At 44.8% G+C, this 20982-nt stretch overlaps 1 protein-coding gene across 1 annotated transcript in view; it reads left to right on the plus strand.

Annotated features, from left to right (window-relative positions):
- CACNA1H (calcium voltage-gated channel subunit alpha1 H) overlaps positions 1 to 20982 on the plus strand; it is a 477272-nt gene that overhangs the window by 374996 nt on the left and 81294 nt on the right. The window contains exons 11-13 of the mRNA XM_074965057.1: positions 16091 to 16242; positions 17538 to 17723; positions 19847 to 19964. Coding sequence (XP_074821158.1) covers positions 16091 to 16242; positions 17538 to 17723; positions 19847 to 19964 — 456 coding nt within the window. The remainder of the gene's footprint in view (positions 1 to 16090; positions 16243 to 17537; positions 17724 to 19846; positions 19965 to 20982) is intronic.

Below are 20982 nucleotides of genomic sequence, written 5' to 3' on the forward strand. Positions count from 1 at the left end.
ACATTGCAGTCAGTGGCAGAGCTGAGAAAAGAACCCAGGAGTACTGACACACAGGGCCCTGCCACAATCACTAGGCCATGCTCCCTCCCTTGTTGTAAAGGAGTGAAGCAGTGGGGAATCCATCTCGTGCCGAAGGGATGGTATCCCATTATCTCAACCTCACCTGAAGGAAGTTTCTTCTAACGTTCACCCTACATTTTTGTTGGCGTTAGTTCATCCCCATTAATGATAGCCACCTTGAAACACCCTATGTAATCGCTGTCTCCTGGGTCCTTTTCTCCTTCATCACAGAGCTTGCAGGCCAATTATGGCTGACTGTTCAGTCTCTCCTGAAAGATTACCTCCTCCTTGCACTTATTTCCCCATCATCCCATCCCAGCCTTCCCTCCGAGGGCCTGAAAGATGATGGAGACGGCGTGTTTGTGAGCTGTTGGACAGATGTATTCCGCGTCCAGTAATACAGATGAGCTCCCCCAGCCAGCAGGCTGGTTTTCTTTGTCATGGTTTTCTTGCTTGCTTTCTTCTCCTAATACCGGCATGCGGCCCACAAGCATTTGTCAAAGGGACTTTCCATAAAAGTCTATTAGTTGGGATGAGGAATGGCTTGACAAAATAGATTTAAGTGGCCCCTTGTGAATCATCCTGGCAGTATGACAAACTCTGTCCACTTTTTTGATTAAACATTTCCAACACCATTAGTGGGGGAGAAGTAAACAACTTCAATTGAGTTTGGCTGTTTAATGACAGCAAAATGGCCTTTGATCTCTCTGTTATCAGGGAGCAGTCCTTTGCCTGGATGTGGAGAAAGCTCACGTAATCACAAGGCATCGCCAGCAGAGCAACAAAGAACCCAGAAAGAGCTCTTTATTCTCTTGCTCCTTTGTGGAAGTGACCAGATCCTTCTGCGACTGGCTCCTTATACATCTGTGGAGTCTATAAAGGCAGTCCTGAATAAACTAGCGATTTGGCTCTGGAACGGTTCAGACACAATACCAGGGAGTGGAGTTGAGGGAAACTTCCCAGCTACTGTTCTGACTGTCCATGCTCTGTGGATAAAGACACTACTTTGCTCTCCGGGGCTGACGATCCAGCACTATACTCACCTATTTTTTTATCTAATTAAACCAAAACACAAAGCTAACATTTGTTAAATTTCATGGAATTTCAAATCTAGCTGGCCGGGCTGGTGGATTTGCAAAATTACTGGCAGCTGCAGTTTTTTCCGCAAGATTGTTGCACAGCAAAATCAGGCTTGTGTACGTAAAGGATCTATTTAGTTGGTGGACTCCTTGGGGCAGGCACAGGGTGTTTCTGTGCCTGTTGTTCAGTTTGGAGCATGTTTCAATGTAACCAACTCTCTCAGTTTTATCCCAAGTCTCACAGTAGTTGGTGGTTTTTCTTAAATCCCCAGCTCCTGGAGTCCTGTGACAATGAGAGACTCCCAGCTTACTTTTTCAAATGTAAGTGTCTAGCCTTTTTGGTTGCAGAGAAACCTATGGAAATGTGACCCAAGTACATCCTAAAGGCTCAAAAAATCAGAAAGCAAAGAACCACCACCCAAACTGTATTATTTTTAGAAATCTCATGAGTTTTAAGCCAAAAAAAAGCTAATTGTGGGGGGCTTGGTTCCTGAGTTTTGAACACTTGTGGCTGGCAACACTGTGCTCATGCGACTGGTTCCCTGCGTGAGCATGGACATTTCTGATGAAATTCGTGTTCATTATTTCCATCTGTTCTTTGCCTTCCGTTCTTCTTTGGGTGGGAATCAGCACGGGGATTAGAGCAGATAGGAAATCAATTGCCCTTTATAAAAAACTCTGGGACGTGGCGACCGTCTCCCCTGGCTGCTAAAAACAAGCAGGGGGTTTGCGATAGACCTTTCCTGGCTGTCTCCCTGTACTTGGCTGGTGACATGCAGCCTTTGGCCTGAATATACAGTCCCTTTGTGTTTGGTTGCCCAGTGTTTTGTTTGTGCACAGGCACTGTAGAAGCGATTGGGTGCTCTCCCCCGAGAGGAGTGCTGGCATCCTCTGTGTCCTCCTTTTCTCCATAAAACTAATCAGTACATCAGCCATGACGGATGGAACCAGTTCATACAGAGTACACGCTCGAACATCTGCCCCCGAAACAAATCATTACTGCTCTCCTGGCGCATCGCTGCACTGCCTTGTCCTTGCATCTTATCTGGAGACTTGACTTTTTCTTTCCCTGAGACCTCTTTGTTTAATAACTAAGCCTAGGCTCTTCACAAGCTTTTTTGTTTTTTGGCCATCTGTCAGATTAAGCGAATGTCCGTGGAGATATAATCTGGCTGATTGGCACAGCTTTCAAAAATAATGGCTTTTCGATTTGCATGCGGCTGATAGGAGTATTTCAGATTTCTTACCCAGCTTCTTTTCTCCTGTGGGGGAGCCAGGAATTGAATTTTATGCCATTTGAAATGAGATTGCATTTTGCTGAGCAAAGCTGAGGAATAGGAAACTAATGCGACAAAGCACAGCTATGTGATGTCACATAAGAGACTGGGGTCGGGGGCGGGGGGTGGTCTCCCGAGAAGCTCTTGGCTGGGAAGTTTCCTCAGAAAGCTAAAAGGAAGGGAATCGTATAATTAGTTGATACCAGAAAGCAAACTTGCGGATGCTTAATGTTGGAGTCTCAGGGGTGGAGACTGCTTTCTGCTGGAAATGTGAGCTCAGAGGTTTCGCCTACTAAGTGGGCCCAAAATCAGCAATGGGCAAACCTCAACAGACTCTGATACCCCATCCCCTTAGCTTTCACTCTTTTGTTACGCATGTTGGATTGCTGGGTAATGTTGGCTCTGATTGGTGCCGTAAGCCTTGCTCAGAAGTCTGAACATTGCCATCAGTTTGCTTTCCTCTGATCTCTGCCTCTGTTGACAGCCTGTTTGCCATTCAGAATAAAGGAGGGGAGCGTTTGCATTTGGTTGGCCTTGTCACTCCTATCCATTTGGGTGACTAATTATTAGCAGTGACTTTCATGCCACAGAACAGACAGGTAGAAGCAATTCCATGGAGCATTAGGGGATCTACAGTTCAAATGGAAGTAAGGAAAATTATTATCCTCTATCTTCAATTAAACCATTATCGCTTCACTTGAAGGAGCCCATTTAGTTAAAGGGGAGGCATAAAGCCTCAGAATAGAGTTGGCTTAGAGAATAATGTGTCCAATTTTAATTCCACAAACAGGAGGGAGAGCATCCATCCAATATTTTTCCAGCCTGGTAGTATTTCCTCGTCAGATTTAATATAGTTGAGTGTTTATTGAACCAGACTCCAAGGGAAGTTGTTTGTTGGTATCTGTGACTCTCTCAAAGAACAGAGAGAGAGTTAGATTCCGATTGTACAGACCTTGTCTACATGGGAAAGTTTCACCAGTATAACTTTCCTTTTTCCAGCAGAAACTGCCCTGTGTCCATATACAAATCATCATATAATGGTTTATCTCACACCTGAATTCAGAATAATTAAACTGCTGTGGAATTGACATAAGACAACAAGGACCCACTATGGATAACAGGCTTGATCAGTCATTTACAAAAGATTTATCTTAAAGGTGACCTTGAAAGGATTTTATTTAAAATGGCATTCATGCATCTTCATATTGTGTAGGAGAAAAGGGCCTGATTTTGTTTTTTTTTTGGTTTGTTTTAAATTGCTTGTTTTATTACCTTAGAAATATCAGGAATGTCAGGTCTAGTCTGTGATCTCAAAGTCAAGTCTTTGGTTTGCTGGAAAACTCCTTGAGGGGATCACCGCTGTTACCTATGAGCTCTCACACCACAACTGCAAGAATCTGAGTGTTGAAGCTTTAACAAAGATGTCCTTTCTCCTAAATGTTCAATAGACACTGGAATTAAATAGGTGTTCAGAATACAGAGTTTTTAACAGCCTGGGGGGGGGGAAATCCCTTCCTTTCTCAGTTGCTGCAGCATTCAGTCTTTGTTTTTAAGTTGTCACAATTTCACTAGTTCTCCGGTTACCATAGTCTCCCGGGATACTTTTAAATGGAATTTCTAATTTAAAAAAAAAGCCCCCAAAAATCTTTTTTTTTTTTTTGGCAGGGGGAGGGCTTAAAAACATGAGGCTGACTTTATGCTTCATAGAAAGGTGCATAATCCCAAATTTTCCCCCTTTCTAGCTTAATTTTAAAACAGATTTTGTACATGATGTTGAACCATGTAATGTATGTAATAATGTGACACTGAAGGTGACTTCTGTCAAATCCAGGGTAAAACTGAGACCCTGACCCCTTGTGGTAATTTAAGATCCCACCTGACTTTTGCAGTAACAGCAGCATTAACACTGGCGCCCAGGTCAAATTCCAATCACTCTCCTGATCTAAATTATTTCTGAGATTCAGCTGGATACAGGATTTTGTGTGGTGGTGCAGTACGCTATTAAATAGTTCCTTCGTTCCAGCCCAGAAATGGATGCATCTGCGGGATAGAGGAAGACCTTTATACTGGCATATACACAGGGCCAGCTCTCCCGAAGCTGCCGCCAAATTGCCACCACCGTGGAAACTCTGCCGCCCCAAGCACCTGCTTGGAACGCTGGGGCCTGGAGCCGGCCCTGCATAGACGGGCCCGAAATGCTGATGTCCCTTACTCGGACTTAGCTCCCAATGGACCTGAGATGCACTGGAAACCTACTGAGCTTTTGCAATACTGGAAGTGGCAGCAACTTTCAAGAGGGGTTTTGTGAGAGTGCAAACTAAATAAGAACTTCGTCACTTCATCCCACGTACAGAAAGAGCTTTGGAAGGCAAGGTTCCCTCTCAGGAATCGTGATCAATTCTCCATTCCAAAATATAAATCCTGCCGAGGCTTTCAACAGGACGGCACTTTTCTAAGTAGCAGTCTTGAGTTCTCTTGGACTTTCTCGTATTATTATTTTAAGTCCCTCCCAGTTTTAATTGACGGGGATTGTGTCTCTTTGCCTGAAACGTAAATGTTTGGTGGAGTTCTGCGTGGCGGATGGCCAGGGGATAGCCCAAACCTGCAACAGCCCAAACAGTCAGCCGTTCATGTCGAGGTCTGATCACGTTGCCCTGGACAAGCTAATAACATAACACCCCCATCAGCTTTGGCAGTGACACAGGCTCCCCTTGCCGGTCCATTAACCACCTGAACGAGCTCCAGTTAGGCCTTGACAAGCAGATCAAGTTGCAGCACTGGCTTTTGAGCCATCTCTGCTTGTACACACACAAAAAGAACAGGAGGACTTGTGGCACCTTAGAGACTAACCAATTTATTTGAGCGCAAGCTTCCGTGAGCTACAGCTCACTTCATCGGATGGAGCTGTAGCTCACGAAAGCTTATGCTCAAATAAATTGGTTAGTCTCTAAGGTGCCACAAGTCCTCCTTTTCTTTTTGCGGATACAGACTAACACGGCTGCTACTCTGAAACCTGTACACACACAGTGATCCAAGCCAAAATGCTTTGCATGTCAGTCAGCCAGCTTAGGCCATGCACTCATCAAGCAGTTACAGACTCCTGGCACGTCTGGGGTCATTGAGCTACAATGGGAAATAAAGGCTGATCCTTTGCAGCAAATGTATCTTACATGCTTGTTGCTGACAGTGCCCAGCCTGTGAATGGACTTGAGGTGCTGACATGAGAAAACAAGGGTTCCTTTATGACCAACCCCGCTATAGACTACATGCTAAGGGCCAGATGCACAGGTGTGCAAGGAAATCTCCCAGCCACAAGATGACCGGTCACATTTCTAGTCCTTGAGCTCACTTGAGCACAAGAATTTTGTGGGAGATTGGCACTAGCCAACCCAAAAGGACTAGGAGGGAGGGGAAAGTCAGAACCATGGAGACACCCCCACCTCCTGTGCCTGCCGCACAGAGGAGATGCTCCCAATCTGCTGCCCTTAGGGGCTGGAAGAGGTCTGGCGACAGCATAGTCAATTCACGTTGCAAGGAGGGAGTGACACAGCAATGCACTACTCAGCAGCGATTCCTCTTGCCACTTCAGCAGCACCATTCCTGGGCTCCAAAGGAAGAACAGAGATATCCCCCAGAGCGGGCTTGATGAGGGCCACATCGGTCACAGTCGAGCTGGGAACGAACCCCGCCACCCTTAAGGAAATAAATTAAACCACTGCTGCTCTCTGGGCCACTGCCAGCGCTTTGCGGGCCAGAGATGGCCCTCAGGGTAGAGCCTAGAAATACCCACCACATTAACGGGGGGAAGTCGGAAGCAGCAGTAGAACAAAGTATCTTCCCAACCACGAGACCACATTCTACCTCCCGATCTGGGGCTAGAACCCAGGAGTCCTGGCTTCCAGTCTGACAAGCAAATTCCCATCACTGCTTGAGAGCACGGCATGATGTGGGTTGTAAACAGTGTGCATGTTTTTTAAGGTTATGGTTAAAAATTAAAGGAGTATTTTGTAATGTTGAGCTCCCTTTGCCAACTTTATTGATTCACTCCCCTCTTAAGGTGCCAGCATTTTAAATCCATTTAAGCTAGCTTCTGCAATTTTGAACAACTTTTTTAGATACTACTCTTACCCAGAACATCACTTCTGTCTCCCCCCAAAAACGGGCTTGCATCTAGCAATTGCTTTCACAATCTAATTTGGAGATGGAGCCCCATAATCCATCAATTAAACAGATTAGTTACTCAGGAGGCTGCATGCCTCACTTGGGAAAGCAATAGGCTGTAATCCCTCCCCACACACACAGAACCAACTCAAGTACAGCTCATGGGACGCCGTAAATGAAGTCAGTTTGTTCCTTTTGTTTACAGCTCCCCCTGCAAGGGTGGACTTGGGATGTGATGCACTGGCCCATGTTACTCGGTGTTCCGTTAGGGATGAGTGAGTGGGAATGTGCTCTGCTGGGCCAGCCATGGAGGCTGAGAAAGAGGGAGGAATCTCAGTCCCACCTCCCTACTGGTGCCATTGTGGGGTGCAGTGAGGAGAGAAGATTGGCCACTGATGACTGCCGTCTCAGTGCCTTATAATGACACGGTTTCTCCTCTGTAGTGCAGCAAAGTGTGACATTCTGACATTAATGCTGAGGTGACGGCCAGTCAGAGAACGCATGCTTCCAAAGACTAACTCTGCCACGGATAAATGTCTCTCAGAGCAGCACCATGGTCTAGTGCACTGAGCACAAGTCTAGAAGTGAGGCGTTCTTCGGTTCTGCCACTGATCCTCTATGCGAACTTGGGGAAATCTCTTAATCTCACCATTTCTGTATCAGTACAATGGGGAAGAGCAATTAGTTAATGCTTGTAAGATGCCTAGAAGAGGTATTCTTGTGAATAAATGGAATACATCAGACCTGGCATAAGCAGCTGTGATGGAGAATGTAAGGTTCAGATGGATGAAGATGCAGAATGCATCCATCCAGAGACCTTTAATCTAGAGATCCATCAGGAGGCTCATAAGAGAGCCTGAAATGCTGGTGCTTCCAGATTCTGGTGATCAGCACCATGAGAGTCTTCAAGTCCCTGCTGGGGCTAGGAAATGCAGAGCTGCCTCAAAGTCAGAAATAAGAATTTTAAAGTTTAAGCAAAAGAGTTTAGAGCCTCAGAAGAGCTTCTGGCCAAAAGTGGCCACTAATTTGGGATGCCTCCATTTTGGACAAGCTGACTTGAGAGGCCTTGGGCCTGACTTTCAGAGGCAGTGAGCACCCGTAATGCCAGCTAAAGTTACGGAGAGTGGCGGTTGCTCAACACATCTGAAAGTCTGGCCCCGGCTGTGTCTCGTTAAGCTCCCAAATGGGGAGATACTGAAAATTAGTAGCCACTATTGCCAATTTGGTTGCTGAGTTTGTATTGGGGGAAGGTTCAGGCTGGCGTCAAGCTCTCCGGGCCATCCTGTGCCACTGAAGTGTGTGGGACTCCTGGGCACAGGATCAAGATACAAAACACCTTAGACTAAAACCTATTTAACTCAGTAAAAAGAACAGGAGGACTTGTGGCACCTTAGAGACTAACCAATTTATTTGAGCATAAGCTTCACGAAAGCTTATGCTCAAATAAATAGGTTAGTCTCTAAGGTGCCACAAGTCCTCCTTTTCTTTTTGTGGATACAGACTAACATGGCTGCTACTCTGAAACCTATTTAACTCAGGTAAGTTTCTATCCTCAGTAATTACTGCATCATTACTACACAGTATCACACACTGCTATGCAGTCCCTCCCATAACCACTGTACACCCCTTGCAAGTGCTTCTGCATCCTATGGACATACTGCAAAATAAAGCTTCTTAGTGCAGGGTAGATTTATCCCGTATTGTGCTAATTGCCTTGGCTCAGGTTTAATAATTCAAACAGCTGTGAGAGCTGGATTCCCCCCACCCCCCAATTGTAATTAGCATGAAAGGGCTTTTTTCCCTCTCTCTCTCTCTCTTCTGCATTTGCTTCTTTTTAAATTCCGTGAAATGACTTTGCTGTAAGGCTCCCTAGCCAGGTGAAATATCTTGTAAGGAAATAGACACAACCCAGAAAAAAAAAATTGGGGGAGAGGTAAAATGTCCAGAAGCAAAGCACAAGTTGATGGTTCATTGTGGGAGACTATTACTTCTCATCTTTATGGTCTGAGTCCCTGCAGGCTGAGCTTAAAATATAAAACAAAACCCCCACACGTACGCACACAAAATCTCATTGACAGCTTTAGGGCAGGAATTCAAAATAAAGAAGAACCCAACAACAAAAATGAAAGGAATGTTTGTGAAACTAAATGTTCTGAATTTGTTTACAATTCCCCTGTGTTGGTGCCAGGCCTGGCTTTCGTTGTTCCACAGGATTAAATCAACTGCCTGTGCGCGGGGGCGGAATTTCTGACGCGAGTTCCTTTTTTTTTTTTTATTTGCAAATGTCACCCAAACACATTTTCAGTGGAAGAATCTATGTGTTGGCTTTATCCCCCTGTTGGATTCTAATTATTTATTTCACAGTAGCAACTATGCACCCAAGCTAAGTTTAGGGCCTCATTGTGCTGGATGCTAAACATAAGCATAGTAAGACAGTCGCTTCCCTGAAGAACTTGCAATTGAAATAGACTAGGGAGAAGAAGGGTGGGAGGGGAAACAGGTGCAGTGCGATGAAGTGACTTGCCCAAGGTCACACAATTGATCAGTGGCAGAGCCAGGAATAGATCCAGATCTTCAGATTCCTACTCCAGTGCCCCTCCACCATTAATCTTAGCCACTCCCATGCTGGACTGTGATTGGATTTTTCATTACTTTTTGATTGATCAATTTCTTCCAACTTCCTGGTGCCTAGCAGACTGTAAAAGGAGACTCTCCCTTAGTGAAACATTAAGTGTGAGATTTTTTCCAAGAGAGCACCTGTTCTTCCAAGATTTCCAGACCCAAGCTAGCTAGAGCACTAGTCACATGTTTGGTTGTTTATCTCACCTTGAAATGAACCTCTGAATCTTCTGGGATTCACTCTCTGCTAATAAAAAACACAGTTTACAAGATATTTCAGTGATTTTTAGACACATGTGGTACAAATATGGACCTTCCACATTAGCAAAGGTGGCAGTCGTATCTGGGTTAGGTTTTGGCTGGAATCAGGGCTAGGGAGGGTAGCAGGGGCAGATTCAAGGTGCTGGAGGGTGGGAAACTTGCTCCTCCATCTGACACCTCTCTCTGGCGCTCTCCTGCTGCTAGGAATGGGGAGGTGTCGTCTCCTCCTTCCTGACTCTAGGGATCCCTACCATTCCAATCTCTTTGGTTAGTACCATGCTGTACATGGGTCATGTGGCATTACGGTTACCACCTCTGAAATGCCAAAAAGAAAGGCACACCCCCGCTACACACACACACAAGGCAAGCCCGCCACAACCACAACCCCAAACCATAAGGCAACTCCCCAACTCCCTGCTGACAGTATCTAGAGAGGTAACACACACAGATAAGATTAATAACATCTCCTGTCTCCTCACTCTCGCAAGACTCAAACCCTCTCTCACACATGCACGGTGCACTTGTGTGTTGGTGGGCAGACACGTGCTTTATTTTCAACAGTTTTGATCTGTTATCGCTTAAACTGCGGAAGGTGGGAACGCTGCAGCATCTTTAGCTGGACCCAGAGACTTTTAACATTTGATATCCCAGTGTATGGTGGTGATAATGCAAATCTTTAGACCCACATAAAAACCCTGCAGATTCAAATTATCTTTCCAACAACTGGCAAATCCATTAAAAACCTGCCCAGGCCAGACAAATACCGGCCAGGTGGTAACCCTAATGTTTCATTAAGGGCTGCATTGCTCCGCTCGCTCCACTTGAAAACTGGCAAGAACTAAAGGTGCTCTGATTCAACATGTCCGCCAGAGCTGCCTGCAGAGCCTCAAAGTTCATGTGTTTCTCGAGTATCACTCATTTTGAGTTTCCCTTTCCTTGTCTGAAAGATTGCAGAGCTGGACAGCTTAAATGTCACAGCAGGAAAAATTTGATTAGGTACCCAAAGCTAACAGAGTTGAACCATCTCTTTTGAGGAGCATTTTGATGTCCTACAAATGGCAATTCAGTAGGGCTGGCGGGGGTGGTGACTTTTTCCTGTCCCACATGAATGTTTGAGATTTAAAAGAAAAAAATGTCCTGGTCCAAATCAGGACAAAAAGTCCATCTCAAAAATTTTTGGGATCCTAAAAACAAAAAAAAAAACCCATTTCAGCTTGGGTCAATCAAAATGTTTAGTCTCGATAATTTTGAACCATTGTATGTTGATTATTTTGGCCTTTTTTCCACCTTTTTAAAAATATCAATCAAGTTACATTTCTAGTCAAAAAGTCATTTCGAACCGAAAAAACAAAACTTTTCATTTCAAAAAAGGGAAAAATGGGAAGTTTTGTCAATATGGAAACTTTTTGAGTCAGGAAATTCAGCAGAACTGAATCCAAAACCACCAAAAAACAGATCTGGTTTGGGTTCATCAGCATTTTTTGGTGAAAAAAGGTTTTGTAAAAATTTCCCAAACAGTTCTACAGTTCAGCTGAATTTGAGCTATGCAACAGTGACTTCTAGTGGCTGGTTCAGTTAGTCTTGTGTCTGACTGGAAGATGATTGAAGAAGGCAAGCCAAATTGGTGTTGGTTTTGTATATCTCTGCCTTAACCTTCCTCCTTGATCTTTGCTCATTGGGGGATATGAGAAGTGGGAGATGAACGAGACTGTAAGCCACAAACCATTTCATAAGACATAAAAATACCTCTGTCAGGCTGTTTCCTAGACTCCAGTTGGTGCTGAAAGGAAGTAATTACGTTTGAAGGCAATATCACTGGTGCTTGACTGTGCTGTACAACTTCCACTCTGTGATACAAAAACTCACATGAGCCGCGTTCGCTAGCTTTCAGAGCCATCCAGCCTTGTCTTTGCCTGCTGGTTCCTGTGTCCATGTCATTGTGGGACTGCAATCTAAATGTCTCTCATTACAGCAGTCCTTATCCCCACATTAGTTCTGCCTCGCACCAAATATGAGTAATAAAGGATAATGAAGATCTCTGGTTTGAAGCACAGTGGCTTTGCAATGTCAGCGAGGCTGAGGCATTGCGGCTTTGTCTGTAGCTATCTGATAGAAGATCTGCTTCTAATTATGGCTATTGATGATCTCATTGGTGCTAGTTCCCCCTCCCGCCCCTGTTCCCTTGAGATACCATGGCATCTTTCATCGTGCAATCTCTGCCCTGATATTTCAAGCAAAGATTACGGTGCTTGAGAATAAGAAGCAATGGCACCAAAATGTTGTTGTGAAATGGCAAGTGAGTTCAAACAGCAATGTTAGCATATGAATCTGTGCAGCGCTGCCTGCTCCAAGCTTTTGGATATCAAGAGTCAGATTACAAAAAAATATGAGGTTGGCTTCAAAATTATGGGATTTTTTTTAAATGGGTTCTTTTTGTTCCCCTTTTTTGTTTTTGTTTTTTGAGATCATCTAGGTTTCAACATTTTCGAGCTTTTCTCCACAACCATGAAGCCTTTTTTTTTAATGTATGCTGAAATTTTTCTCTTATTCACATGACTCCAGGAGCTGGGGCTTTGAGAAAATAACAAATGTTATGAGACACATGATAAATTCATGAGCGTTGGCAACTCTTGTAATAGTAGCAAGGACACCACAGAGAATTTTTGGTTAGGCTTGGTTTTATCTAGAAAGACTCCTTCTATTTTATCAGAGAGCCCAGGGTTCTCCTTTTACTCTCCTGTTAAATGTCCAGTTCCCATCTGAAGGTACCTTGAGATCCTGCAAAATAGATGCTCTCCCTGTCCAGAGAAGTAAGACCATGAGTACACAATATTCTTGATGCTCTGTGTGTGTGGTATCCACACTGGAAAGAAAGAGAAGAAGAGGCAAAGATGGAGAGGAAAGAGGGGGGGCTGGTGGGAAATATGATTTTACATTTAGCGTTAGTGCTCAGCAATGAGTTGTTCATAAGAGAGCGGAGCAGCCCTGGAACAGGCTACTGGCTAGAGTGAGGATGTTGTGTATACACGGACAAGTAACTCAGCAATAGCTAGCCAAACACACATGCCCCAAGAAGTTGAGGAGACATTCTTAATGGTTTCTATGATTTAACCAACACCTGGACATGTGCATAGTTTTATCTGCAGGAGTTGGACTGGGGGCTTGGTTTCTGCAAGAGGCTACAGTATGCAATACTGTGTCTGGATCCCTAAAAATTGGTGGGTAATTGCATGACCCCTAACACTTGTAGATATGCAAGTTACGATCAATCTCAAGCTGCTACAGATCGCTTGATGTCCTGAAAGGGTCAGGGCAGAATTCACACGCTGGTGACATTATGGGGGTTTTGACCTGCTGCTGCTGCATTGTACGGACATAGAGGGGAAGATGGCCCAGGCCCTAAAGAACTTACAGCTGGCGACTGCACACAAGATGAGAGTGAGCCCATTCTGAGTAGCGCACTGTGCAGCAGTCACCCCCCACCAGGTGCTGAGCCATTGTCCAAATCAAATTCAATCTCAGGGGCAATTGCTGCCCTTGGTTGGGTTTCTACCCAAGCCAAATGCAAGGGCCACATGTCCCCTCTTGGGTGTGTTCCCTTTTCCTTGGGACATTTACTTCTGTGGAAAGGGCCTATGTGCCACTCAAGTCCCATTTAAAATCTATTTTGAGGGGTTAAGTGATGCCCAGGCCTTGCATTCTTCCCTCAGCTTGGGACAATTTCACCCTTTGTGCATTTATATCTCCCACTGTTATCAGATGTTATTGTGAAGAGAAGGGACATTTCCTGTTAAAGTCCCACTTAATAGCCATGGGGCAGACTGTTTCCATAGACATCAGTGGCAAAAATCTCATTGACTTGAGTGAAAGCAAAATCAGGCTCCTATAATGTGTGGGAGTTTTAGCAGATGCTCTGGTGTTTCCTTACTGCCATGTAAGCTTTCCCTTTTCCTTACTCCTTCTGGGGCTGTGCAGCCTGTCTCTCTCTCTCTCTCTTTTATTCTTTCCTTGGCAGGGTTTCCCTGAGTTTCCCCACAAAATGGAGAGTACAGAGCAGAAGTGGTGTTACGGGAGGCCCCGTCCCTTTAAAGTGCTCTGAGCTGCAGCTTTCATCTGAAGATGATGCTGTTAAGTCTCATCTGTCCAGCAATGTGCTGCCAGCAACTTGACTGTAAGAAGATAGCACAAACATTTTCTCCCATAATCTGCAGTAAACACTGTATTCCAGGGAGGCTAGAGAGACCTTAGAACGTAACCCCTAGTTTTGCCTGTCCTCAGGAATGCTCCCTCTTAACCCTGACCAAGGAGAGAGGCAGTAAATGCGCCATCCAGTCTCTGTTCTTTCACAATATCTTGAATACACTGAGAAGTCTGGCACAATGTTCAGTTTGTGTCACATGATGGGGAGGGGAGGACCCATGGAGCTGCCTAAGGGTGGCCTCTCCCCCGAGAATGGATGGAGTCTGGTGCAATCCTAAAGCAAAGTCTTCTACAGCCGTGTTCTTATGAACCCAAAGATAAGTCATCTCTGGGCAGGATGGTTTAGCAGCATCCATGAGCAATGAGGCTGGGCAGAACATGACTTCATTATATGCAGGGAAGCCATCCCAACCCTCCCCCTTCAATTCAGTCACAAAGTTTTAACAAGGGGCACCAGAGAAGCCCATCCAATATAATCTCAGCTTCTGGCCCAAGGTGGTGTCAGGCAACTGGGTGCTAAATGAGGTTGTCCTTTTATAGGGGTTTGAGAGCAAGGAGGTCTGGTATGAGTAGTTGTATCTCTAATGTATTTTAGCAATCATGGTGTGCATTGAGGATGAGCAGGAGGTTGCTTGGAAACACTAAGCAGTTAGTACTGTCTCTATAGGATAAATGGTTGAGCCCATAGTAGGTTATTGCACAGAATGATTTGGCCTATGCAAGTTGGTTTCATAGACTCATAGATGATAAAGGCAGAAAGGACCCCTGTGATCATGTAGTTGACCTCCTACATAGAACTTCCCTGAATTATCATCTGTTTGACCTAGAGCCGATCTGTTAGAAAAACATCCTATCTTGATTTTAAAACTGCTAGTGATGGAGAATCCACCACAACTCTTGGTAAGTTGTTCTAGGGGTTAATCTGCAGCAGCCTGATGGTATAACCAGCCTGGACAGGGTGGGATCTCCATGGCTACCACTGAATCCAAGTTAACCGCTGCCATTCCTGGCTGTTTGCTGAGTATTTGATATACAGTGCATTGAATTCAAAGTGTCTCTTCTATGCTGCGCACCATGATACGACAAACATCTCCTGTCTTCAGAAGCTCAGATAATGCAATAAGCACCTCAAGTGCTTCCCAGCTGTTAACATACCATGAAAAATAAAGGAAGCTATTACCAGACAGGAGATGAGTTGGATATGAAAATAGCCCCTTTTCCTAGGCAAGATTATTGCACTGAGGAAATGGAAAAGACCCATTTTCTTTTGCAAGACAACTGGTACTTAGCTTTAGAAATGTATGTTGCAGTTCCTTGAACAGTGTTTTTTGAAGTAACTCCAGTGAGAAAATCTAACTCGGTCCCTTCTTTCTCATTAGGTTTGGTGAGAGAGGAACTTGTAAAGGTTTCACACTAAAGGCTGTAACTTGGAGCGAATGTTGGTTTATTTGGGAAGGTCAATTTTCTATGTCATGGATCTGAGTTCACGCACAAGGCCTGCTCCAAGTCCTGTTGAAGTGAATGGAGATCTTTCCATCAGCTGTAATGGGAGTTAGATCAGGGCCATAGGTAGGACATCCTAGAAAGATCCCTTCGAGGTTTCTGACCAGAACTTTGGATCAATCAAAACAGAGACAACCCACAAAGAAACCTTCCTAGATTTTTAGTGTGGTGTTTTCAAAGGCGGCTAAGAAAACAAATCCCATTGACTTTCAGTGGCACTTGTACTTGTTAACTCTCTTGGGTGTTTTTGAAAAGCCCACCTTACATTCAGAGCATTTAGTCTGTTACAGATGGACCTCTAGCCTGGCTAAGCATATCCTACAAAACATCTGACTTTGTGCCTTAATGCTTCATTTTAGTGCATTGCTTAAAAGATCTTGTTAAGCTGGGACACAACATGAGTGTCATTACTGCGGGTGCTACAGAAATGGGCATTCACTCCATTAAAAGATCCAATAGAATAGTTCTTCTTACGCACTACCTCTCTCTTTTCTGCCCCCTCTCCAGTTTTTTAACATACTTTTTGGAATGTGGACACCAGAACTGGATGCAGTATTCCAGTATCAGTCCCCCCACCGCTGAATCACCTCCCTTTCCACACTCACTGCTTTGTTTATTTATCCATGGATGGCTTTAGCCCTTTTTACCACAGCTTCACACTGAGAGCACGTGTTGCGCAGCTTGTCCACTAGGGCCCCTAAATCCTTTTCCGAGTTGCTGCTTTCCAGAGGACAATCCCCCATTCTGCAGATGCCACCTGCCTCCTTTGTTCCCAGATGTACGGATTTGCATAGGGCTTTATGATGTGCAAAGTGAAACAGTGCAATAAATTCCTTGAGGAAATGAGTGTGTTTGCCATGCAGAATAATAAAAAAAATTCCATGTTTCTCCTTATGTCTCAGCTTGACTATGTGTCTTTCTGTCTTGTAGCCGGATGAACTGACCAACGCTTTGGAGATCAGTAACATTGTCTTCACCAGCATGTTTGCCCTGGAGATGGTCCTCAAGCTCCTTGCCTTTGGTATCTTCGGTTACATCAAGAACCCATACAACATCTTCGACGGGATCATAGTCATCATCAGGTCACTGCACGCTGCATGATACTTTCCACCATTCGCCTCCAAGTAGCTCCAGGAGACTTTAGACAAGTCATGTCATGCAGGGGGTAGGAGTGACGTGGGATAGTGTGAATTTAGAGCTCAGTGGGATTAATAGCGTCTTGGCCTTTTAGGGTCGTATCTTTAGAAGTGCTGTCCAAACGAAATGGACATGACAGACAAGGAGTTCTATTTCTGCCACACATCTGGGGGCATGGTGAATTTTCCACTGAAAATTCTGGGGAAAGCAGTGTAATGACCCCAAGTTGCAGCAGCACAGAGGTTTCCCAGAACGAATACATGAATATATGACCTGGAAAGGCAAGAACAGGGCTGTGAGAAGGTGGGATACAATAAGTAATGGGTGTGGTGTCCACTGCAGGGGGCTCCCAACATCAAAGAGCAAGCGGTAGGGGTGCTGCAGATCTGGGGTGGGTTGTACTGGCCCATGTGCATGGGAGAGGCTTCTTCTGCGTCTGTCCATGCTGTAGCTGGCTTGGCCCACACCAGTCATCCCCTGAGCTTCGTGGCTGCTCAATTCACTCTAATTTTGAGAAAGAAAAATGTCGGGCCAGATCCTCTGGAGGTGTAAATCAGCATAGTGCCATTGATGTCCATGGTGGGATGCCGCTTTACACCAACTGATGGCTGGGCCCATGGGGTTGAAATAAGTCATGACAATTAGAGAGGGGCGCAGACCCAAGTCCCAGATGCAAACAACTCCAAACTCTCTGAGATTGTTCAAACTCCAAACCCAATATTACACTTGGCTCCGTCTCTTTATAATAATAATCTGAACTAAAACCCCCATGTTTGAACCCTCTGGAATTTCAGGGCCTTCCAAAATCCTGATCTAAATTTTGTGGCTGGAGCCCATCTCTGATTTTCAATGGTCCAGACCAACCATGCATCTAGAACACCATTAAGTCATTTACTTTATCACTAGATGCTGTAGCAGGTTAAACAACACTAAACTGGCTACAGAGGAAATAGATTAAGCATATATATTGAAGGGGGCTGATTCTGAGATCTTTCCAAGGTCAAGAAGGAGGCAGAGCGGCAGAGACAAATATGCAAGTTGACTTCCCCCTCTCCCTCCTTTGTAAGTCCCATCTGTTCCTACAGCGCACTCTGATCCCAGGTCACAGGCTGAGCCAGACAGACACCCTGCAAGCTACTCACAATCCAATTAGCTACGGGTTTTGTTGTACTGTACATCAAACTGCTACAGGTTGGACAAGGACAGTGAGTTTGTTGTTTTCCCTCTTGTGCTCCCGTAGTGTCTGGGAGATCATTGGCCAATCCGATGGAGGCCTTTCTGTGTTAAGAACTTTTCGGCTGCTCAGGGTCCTCAAGCTGGTACGCTTCATGCCTGCCCTTCGCCGCCAGCTGGTGGTCCTGATGAAGACGATGGATAACGTGGCCACCTTCTGCATGCTGCTCATGCTCTTCATCTTTATTTTCAGGTACCAGCGGCGGCTGCTTTTCTCCTTGAATTAATTGTTTGGCTTGATTAAATAATATGCAAATTAGAATGATAATAGAGCATGTTTGCCATGCAGCCTAGATGACAGAAGGGCTCACAATAGACTGACAGGCAGATATTCAACAGATGATTTACCACTTTGAGGTCTCAGTGTTTCATGCAATCCTTGTAATTCTGTAGACAAATGAAGAATACAGACAGACAACAACAGAAAAACAATCGCTCCAGAGTTCCTGAGAGGCACAGTACAGGAGCAGCAGAAGCTTCCTAAAATTGGGGGGGCCACCAGCACCTGAACCGTGGCCCTGCCCCCTCTGTGCCACCCCTCTCCCCTGAGGCCCCTGACCCCGCACCGCCTCTTCCCCCCCCTCCTCCCAAGAGACCCCCTCTATTCCAACACTCCTGACCCAGGAAGTTGTCCACAAATGGAACTTGATGGCTTAACGTTTTAGAGGGAGGAAATATGGGGTCCAGGAATTACTCTTTTAACACTAGACTACAGCTGAGTGGCTCAGGGGGTTGATAACAGGGCATGCAGCCTGTCACCAGCTCCGCCCCACTGAGTTCTGGGTTTGACTCTGACCGAGGTCAATAGTGATGAAACATGATCCAGAGAAGCAAGAACAACTATGGAGGGAGAGTGGGCACAAAGTGGGCAGTTGACCTAATGTTCTTTCGGGGAGCTATTTACCTCACCTTGTAGAGAATAGCAGGGGTCATTGCCAGTGGGTGTTTAGGAGCCAAAATGAAATGGATTGTTGGTCTTAGTTAACTTGGTAGTGGACAACTATCTGTAGCACCAAAAGTCACTTCCCAGCAACTTCATGGGATCATCTGTCCATGTCAAATAGAAGACTTTAGAAATAATAGTCCAGATTCTCATATGGTTCAAATTAGCGTATTTCCATGGATGTGGGTCCACTGGCTTCAGTGTAAATTACCTGAGAATTTGCCCCAATACCTATGACAAACATCTTGGAAGATGGTATTTTTTATTAAATACTCAGAAAGCACCAGGAATTTGTGTCAACTGTTAAATCTTCTGAATGTTTCCCCGGGCTTGTGTAATTCCAAGCTGTTTTCTCTATTCTTTCTCTGTTTGATGTCATTCATACTTGTATATTTGTCATGCATATTGTATATTTGTCATGCTTATGTCATACGGAATAGTTCCTGGCCACATATCCATTACGCTGCTTTGACGGAAGGAACTCAAAAGTGGGGGAATAGCTACCATTGCAGCTGCCACTAATTGGCCGCTTTGTTGGCATTATCAGCAAAGAGAATGAGGACTGAATGGTTAATGAAGATTGAGTGACCCTCTCTAGATCCTGGAAGTGGTCAAATCAGGTGTAAGGTCCATTTTTCATAGAAGATCCCTTTCTGGGAAAATCTCTGCGACCTGGTTGGCCTGAGCCATGACAGGTCAAATGTGCCTTGTTACACTAACATTTAGTGAAGGTATCCGCTTTTTGCCTGAGTCCTATATAATGAACGGAAAGCAGCCCCTCCTGCACCCTCAGCCCTCTTCAGACATTCCTCAGAGAGGATACTGGCGATAGAGCTGGATTGTCTGAAGAGTCTTCAGCCATGTCACCCATAATTCCTTGGGCCAGTAACATCCCTTCCAGGTCAAAGGCTGCATAAGGTGTAGAAAGCTCACCAACTAGTATTGAAGCTGTCTCAATGGGAACCCAGAAGCCATCAGGCTCTGAAATGGAGGGTCACCTGTAGGCATCTGGACTGAAATGGCAAGTAGAGGCTGTGGGCCTCAAGAACCAGTACATTCGGTGATGGTTCACCAGGGAGTTAATGCAGGAACATAAGGACAAAAGTTATATCTAAGTCATGCTATTCTGCTTTCATCTTCTGGAAAGGCTCTTTTGTTGCGTATAGCAAACCCGTGCTCCGATTCACCTTATAGTTGGCGTCCTCCTCTAAGGAGGTCTCATTTCCTGCCTGCGGGAGCACAGATAGCACTCTCTATAGACCCACAATGTGCAGCTGGGAAAAGAAAGTGACCCCCAAAAGCGCTAAGATGGTCCCTGAAACCATGTGTCTCATGCAGTGATGTCTTCTATGTCGCTTCCTTTCCCTCTCCAGCATTCTCGGCATGCATCTTTTTGGGTGCAAGTTTAGCTTGAAAACTGATACGGGGGACACAGTTCCAGACAGAAAGAATTTTGATTCCTTGCTCTGGGCCATTGTGACCGTGTTTCAGGTAAGATCTGGGACCGCTGATGAGTTTTATTCTCTACCAAGCAGACAAATGTTGTTGCTTTTCAAAAAACTTCATTCACAGCATCACAGAGTTAACTGGACAAACTTACCATGAAAGAGGTTTGTTTCGGTTCTTCCCAATGAATCGACTGGTCTCAGGCTAGCTCTGAGTGGGCAAATGCCCTTGTCACAAAACCCACCGCTATGTCAATCTCGCTTTTTAGCAAAGGCCAAAGCCTGAGAAGGAATAGAGATTGAGCGGCACTTTCATATCATTACACTTGTGCAAATAACAGATTTTCTCAGTTCAGTTTTGATTAAAAAGTAGGAAACTTAAAACTAAAAAGTAGGAAAAAAATTCTGGTTGCTCAAAAACACTTTGACCCAAAACAAAACATTTTGTTACATTCAAGGGTTTTTTAACCTTTGCTTTTTCCTTATATCTAAAAAAATCAAGATAGAATGTTTTGACTTCGGGGGAATTTTTTTCCCCCAGACTGAAACATTTCAGCAGATTCAACATGAATGCATTAAATGTTTCAGTTGACCCAAATCTGCATTTTTGGGGGCCAAAATTCAAGAAATTTTGCCCAGCTGCAATCATTACACAATTCAGGTTGAAACATATCGGTCATTTTGAAGGAGGTTTCTAAAACCATTCAGTGCTGTACCTGTTCCATGAATAGACAGAAGACTTCTGTCTCCAAGGATACCAATCCAACACCTTCCTCCAGCACTGAAATTCACTTTTTAAAAATACCGTGTTTTAGAATTGGGGGACGAACAGACTGTCTCAGGTCAATCTAGCTCAGCAAATTTTGTAGGTGCTGGCTACACAAACAGTGGAGTTGGGATGAGGATTGCTGGACTGGTAAAGACTGTGACACAAAAGAAAAGCAAGGCAGAGGACTGGAAAATCTCTATGTAAACTAGCCGACTTTCCTGTGTAGACAAGATCTAAGGTATCATTAGAATGACTCATATATTTCATAACAGAGCAATGAAGCATCTTATTCCAG

Source organism: Natator depressus, chromosome 10 (assembly GCF_965152275.1).
Source record: "Natator depressus isolate rNatDep1 chromosome 10, rNatDep2.hap1, whole genome shotgun sequence".
Classification (NCBI taxonomy): Eukaryota; Metazoa; Chordata; order Testudines; family Cheloniidae; genus Natator; species Natator depressus.